Source organism: Melopsittacus undulatus, chromosome 12 (genome assembly GCF_012275295.1).
Source record: "Melopsittacus undulatus isolate bMelUnd1 chromosome 12, bMelUnd1.mat.Z, whole genome shotgun sequence".
NCBI classification, from domain to species: domain Eukaryota; kingdom Metazoa; phylum Chordata; class Aves; order Psittaciformes; family Psittaculidae; genus Melopsittacus; species Melopsittacus undulatus.
Genome location: NC_047538.1, coordinates 1,203,246 through 1,214,697, shown reverse-complemented (window position 1 = coordinate 1,214,697; position 11,452 = coordinate 1,203,246). Strand labels below are relative to the sequence as shown.

At 54.0% G+C, this 11,452-nt stretch overlaps 1 protein-coding gene across 1 annotated transcript; it reads left to right on the top strand.

Moving 5' to 3' along the window:
- The first annotated feature begins 1,675 nt into the window (after positions 1 to 1,675).
- LOC117436858 (heat shock factor protein 5-like) lies at positions 1,676 to 5,994 on the top strand. The gene is made up of 4 exons (XM_034068402.1): positions 1,676 to 2,198; positions 4,785 to 4,882; positions 5,555 to 5,720; positions 5,984 to 5,994. Exons 1-4 carry the CDS (start codon positions 1,676 to 1,678, stop codon positions 5,992 to 5,994), a joined length of 798 nt encoding a protein of 265 aa, XP_033924293.1.
- Positions 5,995 to 11,452: the final 5,458 nt, after the last annotated feature.

The window sequence follows — 11,452 nt, the reverse complement described above, 5'->3', positions numbered from 1 at the left end:
ATGAAGTCTCCTCCTCGAGCTTCTTTGTCCAGATGAACTCAGTTAATCGCTGGCGATTTTGGGATTTTCACGCTAATGCAGTTAGTGACTGTATCTTTGATAACCATCAGGAGCCCGTGCTCTCCATCCCGGCAGGACGCAGGATATCGTCTGCAAACTTCCTAAATGACGCAGGGGGGTAGACATCGGGAATTACTAACTGACCAGCAAGCCACCTGGATAGAAAGCCAGCTCACCGTAAAAGGAGCTTTTGGGGAACGGTCAAAGAATGTCCCACTGCACAAGTTGCCTTATGGCTCCCAGTGAGCAGAAACTAACTGGTGCTCAAGTACCGGTTGTGCAGCTCATAGGAGCACCCTGGGATTTGGTCTGTTCTACGGCAGGATGTGGGAACTCCCCGGTGGAGCACTTTGAGTTTTGCTGGACGAGGGGATGGAGAATGGCCTTTATCGATGCTGACTGCAATTGTAGAGTGGACTCGAGACTCGGGACCACACCCGATTCCATTCTCAGAAGTGTCCATCTTTGTGCCACCCTCGCAGGTCACTAACGCCGGATAACTTCCCTCGCCGGCTGTCGCACAGCGGGGAACTAACGGGGTGGTGGCGGACCTGGGGAAGAGGCGTTATCACCCACGCCCGTTCTCCCGACACTTGCCCTGTCTGGCCGCTGAAAACACCGACGGCGCCGCGGCGGCTTCCAGCTGAGTGCGGGTGACGAAACGCCGAGGCCGCACCTTTCCTAGGGGTACCCCAGGCAGGTGGCACGGACAGACCCACCGAGCACAGCCGGGAACGGGTGGAGAAACCCTTACGAGCACAGACAGACACGAAGGCCTCTGCTCCTTTGGCATCTTGTCGGGAGGAACTGGAGGGCTTAAAAGCCCTGGAGCCGCCGCTGGGTGAGCACCCACCTAGGAACCAGTTCGGTGCCGGCGGAATAACCAGCCCAGCATTTCTTTTCCCCTTCTCTGACCCAGACAGCCCAAAGGACGCCTGCCTACACCAGCTCCCGCCTCGGCAGCCGCTCCCGTGGCACGGGACAGCTGCACATGTTTTACAGCAGTGCGGAGCCGGAATAATTCCCTTTCCGTTTGACGGGCTCTGTCATGAGAAGCTCTTTATTGGTTTAGAACTTTGCGCTGAAGAGAGGAGCAGAGAGAATTGAGGGTGCCAAAGGAGTTGGGTTTGGTGGCGTGAGAGCGCTGGACGCGGTGGCCGCTCTGCGCCTCCTGCCGTGGTCTGTGCCGCTGGCAGCAGCAGCGGCAGGGTCTGGCCTTGCCGGTTTCCCGGGGCAGAGGGATGGAGCTGACGGGGCTTGAACAGTGTGAGGCCGGAGCCTCTGTAACAAAGGGGGTTGAGGCGACGTCGAGGCTGGGGGGCCGGGAAGCGGCTGCAGGGACGGCAGCGCTCAGGGGCCGTCGGGCGCTGGGGCCGCTGCAGGCAGCGGCGGAGCTGAGGGAAGCGGGGAGCCACCGAGGCAGCGGCCGGGCTGCGGCTGCGGCGAGGGGCTCGCGAGGTCGGGCCGGCCCCGGCGGGCAGCGCAGGCCGAGGCCGCTCTCGTGCCGGCGGCGCGCGGGCAGGTGCGGCTCATCCAGCGCGGGCCGTTGGGGCCTGCCCTCGCGCGGCGGCCGGTGCAGGGCGAGGGGCCCGAGCGTCCGTTGGCGGGGAGAGCCATGGAGGGACAGCGGCTGCCCGGCGCTGTCGACCCAAAGCACTTCCCGGCCAAGCTGTGGCAGCTGGTGAACAGCCCGCGCTGCGGCTCCGTGAGCTGGGATGCCCTTGGCGAGGGGCTGCTCATAGACCAGCGGCTCTTCGAGCGGGAGCTGCTGGGCGCGGGGCCGGCCGGCGAAGGGGCAGCGCTGGCAGGCGCCTTCTTCAAGACCAAGAACTTCTCCAGCTTCATCCGGCAGCTCAACCTGTACGGCTTCCGTAAGCTGGGGCCGGAGCCCCTGCAGGGCCTGTCGCGGGGCGGTGCCGGCAGCTCGGCCGGGCCCCTGCTCCACTTCTACAGCCCCCATTTCCGCCGCGACCGCCCCGACCTCCTCGTCCACCTGAAGCGCCTGACGAGCGCCAACAAGGCCAAGCTGGCGGCCGGCCTGCAGGTGCCCAGCCGCCCGCCCCAGCGCCTGCTCGGCACGGCGCTGCACGGGGAGCCGCTGCTGCCGGCCTCGACGCTGGGCGAGGCTGCCAGGCCCGGTGAGCTGGGGTGGGCCCCGGCGGGGTGGTGCCAAGCGCTGGGTGCCGTGGGCTTTGTAAACCGGCAGCCGGAGGTGAGGGGAACCTGAAGAACGTTACTGCTCCGTGCACGGCACTAGGGCTGCTATCTCAGCTGTCGTTAAAAAGACGTGAGGCTGTGGCCCATGTGCAGCGCCAACCAGAGCATCCCGTCAGCTCTGTGCAAAGGAGAAAAGATGTGGCATTGGGATTTCTGCCAGAAGTCTCCATGAGCTAATGGGTTATGATTACAACCCAAAGCCTAATGGTAACCCCTAACTCCTAGGCATACAGTAACCCTAAACCTCAACCATAATACTAACCCTAATCTCGACCCTAACACTAAATCTAAGCCTAATCCCAACCCTAACTCTAACCGCTGAACCTAAGCCTTACTCTAATGTCCCCTAACCCTAAACCCTAACTCTAACACTTTACCCAAACCTTACCCCTAAACCTAATTCTAATGGCCTCAAATGCTATCCCTAATGGCTCATAACCTTAATCTTACCCCAACCTTAAAGTGTCAGGGTTATTATCATAATCAAACATTAGTATTATTCATAGCAAAGCAGTGCTTCCTGATTCTGCTTTTATTGTAATGTACTGTCTGCTGTAGTTCACAGCACCGAATTCCTCATGCTTGGTTTAGTCAGGTGCCACCCACTTTGATTTATAACACCTTTCTAACTCCTGATCACTTGTTAGTGGACGTTTCAGGAGAGTAAATGGTCAGAGGCAGGTGTGTGTTGTCACAGCACTGCTGTGCCTGTTATGTTACTGTATGTTCAGGGGTAAGAATAAAGTCTGCTTGTGGATGAAGAACACTGGAGCAAAGGTGGTGTACCCAAAGAACATTGTGGAGCCTTGGCTCCTCATCCTGCCTCGCAGTGCCGGTGAAAAGTGCTTTCCTTAGCCCCTGTTTCCCTTTGTTTTGCAGGACTGGTGACTGGAGGACAGGTTCCTCAAGCTGGTGGTCCAGAGAGCTTCTTTCGTTACTTGGACAAAGCTGCCTTGTGCCAGAACCCCGGTGCTTTCGTGACAGAGCCTTTCCAGCAGACTGGGAACCCTTCCAGAACATGGCAGGGTTCTCTTGGGCTGCTGCCAGGGCACGGGGCTTCCCCAGCTTTTCCAGGCCCAGGGGCTCCCTTTCCCGTCCTGCACAAGTGTTCCACAGAGGTCACGTACACTCTGCAGACTGTGTTCTCACTTCTGCCGCTTCAGCGAGGGGGTCCAGCTGCGGCCGCTTCCCTCCCGCAAGGCAGCAGCCGTGCGTCTCCAGGGCAGTGCTTGCAAGCCCCCGATGCAACGGGTATGGCCAAAGTTTTGCACTTGTTGCTCAAGAAGTTATTGACAAGTGATGCTGGAAATGTTTTTCTCCAGTGTCTGTCCCCATGTGTGTAACTCAGGTGAAAATTAGACAGCAAGCGTAAAGTCTAGAAAAGGAAGAGAGACCGTGAAAGGCCAAAGATGCTCTGGTTTGTGTTCCTGTCCTTGGTTCAGCTTTTGAGGGTCCCCTGGTGATTTTCCAGAGATCTCCTCTTTGGAGGCTCAACGGCAAGGAGAAAACCAATTGGCCACAGACAGTCAGTGTTAGGCTAACTTGCATGGGGGTTTTTTCACCTCCCCCATGTTGTGTCCTACAGAGGGGGTGAAGTTTCCCATCCGTAGCTTGTATGGGCAGCAGTGTGTCTCTTTTTTGGCAATCCCCAAATCTCCATTGAGGCCGATCCATCTTGTTTGATGGGAGGGGCTGTATCTTTTCCTTCATTTGCTCAGTAAATGATGATTTATTTCATAAGCTGCCGTTCATCCCCCTCTCGTTAGCGTTCAAAGGAGACCCCTGTTCCCTGTCCCATACTTGATAAGGGCTGGTGACACAAGGTGCTTTAGCTGCTCATTTCTTGTGGTCTGATGGGATTAATTATGGCAGAGACAGAAGAGCTCAGGAATGTCTTCTCTGCACTTCACAGGGTAGGACAGAAGTGTGTGTTTGTGGAATCTTGATTCCCTTGGTAGACTTGAAGTATTCCAAATAGTTTTGACACCTTTGCCTTTGCTAACACTGCCCATCGGTAAAGATTATCTGTCCTGCCAAGAATGCCTTTACTCTGAGGATACCTTTGCAAGTCACCAAGATATTATACCTGCAGAGTACAGCTTCAGCTACAAAGCTGCTTTTTGGAATCAGATCAGTGTTTAATTGAGAGTGTGAACATGCAGGCTCTTCCTGCGTGAATCCACTTTCTGTGGTATGTTGTGATGAGACAGTCAGGTGTCCAAATCAAAAAGGTGATCTTAAGCTCTAGAAGACTGTGACCATGAAGTTTCCCTGAGTGGGTAGATCAACTTTACTATATATTTTTGTAATCTGCATGGACATGTGTCAGAATCAATACGTTTTAGGGTGAAAAAAATTCAGTCTTGCAATCACTGGGGAGGTCATAACCCATTTCAGGCACTGAGTTTACTCTGTGGTCAGTGCAGTGTTTAATCCAAGTAAGCAATAGAAGTGTGCACACTGGACACCCGTTCTGGCAGTCTGATCTCTGTGTTTGAATTCTCCAGCTGCACTGCAGGGTCCTTCACCCCCTGCCCAGGAAGAGCCTCTCCCTGTCAGCGCCAGTGCTGCGGCTGCGGCATACACCGACTGCGGCTTTGTGCAGGTGAGTGCAGCGTGGGAAGAGCAGGGGGAAGCAGAGGAGCCCCTGCACATGGACTGCAGGGTTCTGTGCTTGTGACAGGAAGGAGAGAAGTTTGGGAATGGATCTGCTGGAGAAAGGGCAAGTCCTGGGGTTTCCCAGTGCCCATTTGAGAGCAGCACTGAAAGTGTCAGGGGCAGTGGCTGTCATGCAGGTGAGGTGTCAGGGCCGCAGCATCGTGGGTGTCCTCATTGCTGGAGAGGTTTTTCCTGTCAAAGTGTTATGTTTTGCTTGCTGCACCAGAATTTGCTTTAGTTCATGAGTCTCCGTTTATCTGAAGAATGTCCTTGCCTGCACAAAAGGTGATTCTTTAATGTGACAGAAATCCTGGAACCAGCTCCACTTTTCTGTCCCAAACAGCTTGCAGCAGTTGGTAGAGTAGACAGTGCTTTGCTTGTGGATCTCCCTGAGCTCTGGTCAATAATCAGGTTACCTTATGTGCACTGTGGGGCAGGCACTTCCCCAAGGTTCTGTTGAGCGATGCAGGCAGCTCCAGCATTGCTCATCCTGCCCTGCGTGTGTATTGAATGTCAGAAACCACTTGCACAGCCCTTAGAAACAGCAATACCATCAGGCCTGACTGATCAATCACTGTTGGTTTTGGTATAAATGTTCCCTGTCTTTTGTTTCTCCCAGAGCCCACCAGGGCAGCCACCTTCTGCAGGTGAATGCCTGCCCTCTGGAGGGGCATCTGGTCAAGAGAAGATGATGGAGGAATTCGATTTTGAAGCCATACTTGATTTTCTGGATGAGATGCTTTCACCACCCAATGCCGAAATAGTGCCATTGGAACCTGTGGAGAGTGAGATGGCAGCCCCTCAGTCTCTCAGAAGTCAGCCACTCCTGGTTAACAGTGGGAACAGCGACACCCCTTCTGTCACTGGGGAAAGTGAGCTGGCACCTGTGACACCTGCAGCGGCAGAGACATCATTTCTGATGGAAGCAGCTCAAGCATTAACTGCTGCAGAAGGCTGTGATGGAGAACTTCTCTTTGCTCCCTATGACACTGCATGCGTAGAACGTGCTGCTGCTGCTGAACTGGCCCTAGAACCTGTGGCCCCACAGGAAGCCCCTGAAGCAGGGAGACAACAGGTGGATCAGTGCCCGGCTCAAGCCCCTGAACTGTTTGTTTTGGAAGGACTGTTCAGTGGAGAGCAGGTAAGGGTGAAAGGGAGGTAAATGTGCCCAGGAATGGAGAGGTTTAGCTCATTGCTCCTGAAACGTGGGTTCTGGCTGGCGAAGGTAGTGGCCTACAGTCCTCCTTCCTCGTCCTAGTTTTTATGCCCATGAACTGTGGTTCGAGTGTTAGACAAAGGCTTTGCTAGCCAAAGGGTTTTCACAAGACCTTCTTAGCAGTCTTCGTGCCATACACATAGAGGGCACATTTCCAAGAAGAAACAGTGCAGTGCAGCGGGTATCGTGCAGGAGCAGGAAGTGAGTTGGGGGGATACTGGCTCTCCCCAGAGCATTCAGTTTCTGTATTTGCAAAGGTCTTTTGGACTCTTATGACACAACTTTGTCAAAGAAGGTGGTTGTATTTCTATTACTGTGCACAGATGTTGCCTTTTGTATGTGTAACACCGAGTAACGACAGACTCGAGGTAGGGAGCGTGAGGTTTGGCATCAGTGGTACCTCCTTCACAAGTGTGATGAGCTTTTGTCTTCTGTAAACTCACATGCAGCAGTTGTCAAAAGCTTTATTTTGCCTGACTAGAAGGAAACGTTGCAGGCTCTGAAGAATCCTTCAGCTTCAGGCTGTTGATTCTATAGGCTATTTGCAGAAGAGACTCATATTCTAGAAGAGGTGGTAGAGAGAAGGTCTTTCTGTCTACAGATGAAGTCCAAGCACTTAACTTTGGGCTTTGGCCTCCTCAGTGGAACAGTAACATCCCTTGGCTGGTTGGCTTTTTTCCTGTCCCTTTTTTCCCCTCCAGAGTTTTGCCACATGGCCATGGCAATGGAGCAGGTCAGGCAGTGGTTGCCTGCAAAATAAATGCGGAGCAGCAGCAGAGGGCTCCAAAAAACAAGCAATGCACGTTGCTGCTGGAGTTCTTCTAGCTTATTTGTCAAGTGTCCATTTGGGGAGAAGAACAGTTCCTGGTTTGTCCCTACAACCATAACAAGAAAATGTTGGGGGATCTTGGGTTTCATTTCTTTGTCTCTGTGTTTGTTTGGTGTTTTTTAAAGGAGAGTACTGGTGTTTGGTGGGACTCGGTGACAGAAGAGAGACAATTGACTTCAGGAAGCGAGGCAGTGAGCAAAGCTGTCGAAAAGCCAGGATCACCTGTCAAACCTGGCTGCAGGAAAAGAAGACACAGCTGGGACGAGGGTAAGTCCCTGGTGAGAGATTCTCCAATGTTAGAGGTGGCTGAGGCAGCTGCTCTGAGCCTCTTCCAGAAAGGGGAGATGAGAAGAGCTGAGGTATTGTCTGCAGTGTAAGTACCTCGGGAAGAGCCTTTGGTTAAAATGTTCTGCTTGTAGAAGCCCTTGGTGTCCTTCACAATGTGCTTCTTTGGATATGCTGGTGCTAAGTGCCCTTCTGTGGAAAAGGGTAAAAATGAGATGGGTCGATGAAAGCTGAAGTTGTGGGGGTGTCGTGGTTTAAACTAAATCTGCACAGTTCCCCCTTTGTTTCCCCTCCCCCCCTCACCTTCCCACTCCCGGAGGGATGGGAAGGAGAGCCAGAGGAATACAACTCCCACGGATCGAGGTAAAATCAGTCCAGCAATCAAGGTATAACAGAAATAACTACCGGTACCAATAACAAATCAATGTTAGAGGAGACAAACAGGGAGAGAGAATACGATACCACCCGCCGCCAGGAGACCAGCCGGGAAGAGAGAGAGAGCTTCCCCCCTCCCCTGCTGGCCAGCTTCTTCCAGTTGCCTCCCCAGCCCAGCCCGGCGTGTTAACCCCTTCCCTCCCGGCCACCTTCCAGTCCCCTCCCCGAGCAGGACGTGCTGTGGTATGGAATACCTCCCCGACTAGCCCAGACCAGGCGCCCTATCTCTCCCTCCTCCCTGGCAGAGCATGAGCTACTGCTGAACCCATGACAGGGGGTTGTGTCAGACCCTGGATGTCACAATACACAACACTGAGGTGAAGTCCAGAGATACGTTTGCTGGAGGGTGACAGTGCCACGAAAGAAATGCTGCCTACTGAGGTGACTGTTGAAGTGAGAGGGCAAACCCCAGCACGCTGATGAAGTTAGTGCATGAGTCCAACCTTTTGGCTCAGATCACAAAATCAGTCTTGTACCAGTCTGCCGATACTTGGGCAGAAAGACATGAGACAAACAAGCAGCAGAATAGCTGAGGCCAGGCAAGTCACAAACCTAGAGGTGACAACCAAATGGCCCCAGGTTAGAGAGGCATAAGAGGACGTAGAGAATCCTCTGGACCCATCCTGGATGAGAGGCTGGTGCAGCCTGCAAGTCTTGTGGGAAGCCATTTCCCTCTCATCTGTTCATGCAAGAGCTGATTGCAGAGTTTGAAAAGCTGGTGCTCACTTTAAAGGGTAGTCTCTAGATTCCAGATGCTGATGCTAGTTAATAATGCAGCTCCAGATGCCTGTCCCTTTCAAACCTTTCAGTAAGGACAAAAGTCTTCCTGTCAGGAAACTGAGAGGCAAGGTTGGATGCCATCGTGAGAGCAGACAGGCTTCTGTTTCAAATGCAGAACTGGGAGTTCTTGCTCAATGACTTCCTGGTGGCACAGACCCTTTCTGCAGCTAGCACCAGGGTTTGATAGCAGTTGATGTTTGGCAGGTGATGTCCATGGTGGCAAATGCAGAGATCAAGAATGGAGGTTGAAGGATGGGAGCACACTTTATTTTTTGCTGTGTTTCTATTGACAGCTTTGAGAGGCTGGAAGAATTCATGTTCTAAAGAGCCGGCCTCAAATTGTCAAGTCAGGGGCCGCCTTTGGGCCAGATTTTACTGTACCGGATGGCAGCACAGTTGCTGTGCATGCTGCCAAGTGAGGTGTAGGGAAGGCCTGAGACTGACTTGGTGTTCCTTGCTTCCTAGATCCCCAGGAGCTGGGAGATGGAGCCTGCAAGCGGGGCTGCTTTGCGGAGGAAGACACTGGAATGAGGAATGTGTGAACATGTGGGTTCTCTCCTGAGAGTGCGGCGGCAGCAGCGCTCCGCACACAACTGGCACCTGCGATGGGGCTCACACCTCTTCTGCACATTTGTGAACTTGGAAGATACTTACAGCTTCATAGCTTTATTTATAACTTTGATGTTATTTATAGCGTTATTTATAGCTTTATATGTTATTTATAGCTTTATTTATAACTTTATAGTTATATAAATTACATAAAGTTATATATAGTTATATAGTATTGTATATCCAAAGTATTGATTCATTTGGTAGGCCTGAAGGAAAACGCATCCCTGGGGCAGAACAGCGCGGCCCGAGGTGAGACAACATGAGGGGTGCCATGGCCAGCAGTGCAGAGCAGGATCTGAGGGTGATGGAAGCAGCCTGAGCCCTGCTGGAGGCCAGGGCATGGACAGGGAGACCCTTCAGGCCCCTGCAGCCCTTCCTCTGCTTCAGCACCTCCAGAAGTGCTGTGACCCCCCCGGCCAGGCTGGCGTTGCTGCTGCCTTCCCTGCTCACCCTGCCTGCACCCGCTCACTGCTCTGCTCCAGTGCCCCAGGGAACAGCTGCCTAACACTGAAAGCAAGGAATCCCAGAGCCAGTTCAACCCCTGCACCCGCCAGCCCAGCCCAGCACTGTGAGCCCTGCACCGAGGGCAGCAGTGTATCCTGCGGGAACCTGCATCCCACATCATTTATCCTTCTGTTGAGCAGGAGCAGGGAATGCACGCATCATCCATACATCCTGTAGGAAGGCAGAGGTTCACATCTTAGGGCTTGTTTCTGGCCATGCTCTGGTGGCCCAGGCTCTGTGTGAGCTCCGGTCACTGCGGTACTGCAGGGGTAAAGAACTGTGCCACTGGCACAGGGTGCCCAGAGAAGCTGTGGCTGCCCCATCCCTGGCAGTGTTCAAGGCCAGGTTGGACACAGGGGCTTGGAGCAGCTGCTGCAGTGGAAGGTGTCCCTGCCCGTGGCAGGGGTTGGAGCTGTTTTAAAGTTTTAAGGTCCCTTCCCACTAAACCATTCCATGACTCCATGGTTCCATGACTGCAGATGCTGGAGTCTCTTCCTGCCCTCTCTGGAATGCAGCAGATGACTGGACTTGGGAGTTGCTGTCTCAAAACCCAGAGTCATATCCCAGTTAGGAAAAACAAACCCTGGTAACGCTCCAAACATCCTGACTCACAGCTCACTCCTGGCCTGCGCTAGCACAGTTTGTGCTGGAATAAAACAGCCCTGTCCCAGCACGGGACTGCTTCAGAGGCCCCCTCAGTACCCCAATGCAAAGAACACGTGAAACCCAACTTTATAGCTGAAACTGTGCTGATTCTATCTCCAGGAACCTCCCTGGTTGTACCACAGATCCCTTGGATTCAGAGCACAGACTCCATGCTCCAGCCTCCTTGGATAAGAAGTTTATTTTTAATGCTCCAGCTCGGATCTGGAAAACTGCCGTTGGCTTTTCCTTGGTGCTTTGCCAAGGTGCCACAATAGCTCCTTTGTACTCTGGGCAGCACTGCTGCTCTTACTTCATCTTCATAAACATGGAGCATCATCCCTGATGGAGAGATCCCAGAATCCCAGCCTGGTTTGTGCTGAAGGGACCTTAAAGCTCCTCCAGCTCCAACCCCTGCCACGGGCAGGGACACCTTCCACTGGAGCAGCTGCTCCAAGCCCCTGTGTCCAACCTGGCCTTGAACACTGCCAGGGATGGGGCAGCCACAGCTTCTCTGAGCACCTGTGCCAGTGCCTCAGCACCCTCACAGGGAACAGCTTCTCCCTTATCTCCAACCTGAACCTCCTCTGTTCCCATTCAAACCCATCACCTTGTCCTGTCACTGCAGATCCTGATGCTCACTGGGTGCAGAGCTGCTGCCAGAGCTGGCTCTGGGATGGGTGATGGGACAAGAGGGCTCGGGCCAGGCCCTGCTGCCTGGGAGCCCCGGGAGGTCCGGGAGTGTTGGGGTATTCCCATGGCAACCAGCAGAGCAGAGAGCAGAGCGGGCCATGGCGGAGCAGGACAGAGCTCGGCCTCGCATCACCTTCTTCCCCCCGCCACAGAGCCGGCAGCTGGGGGGGGCCCGGTGAGGGCTTGGGCACCCCGTGTCCACATGGGGATGGAGGCCCACACATGGGGATGGGCACTCACACATGGGGCATGGGCACCCTCATATGGGGATGGAGGACCCACACATGGGGCTTGGGCACTCTCACATGGGGCATGGGCACCCTCATATGGGGATGGGAGACCCACACATGGGACATGGGTGCCCTCACACCTCTGGGTCTGTGGGAAGAGGGGTTCAGCTCAGCACCCCTGCACCCTGCTCTGTGTGACACGAGGCCCCCTCTCCCTTGGAGCAGCTTTGCAGACTTGGAGCTCGAGCAGGAGAGTGCCTGTTCCGGGAGCCAAGAGTCCAGCTCCAGCAG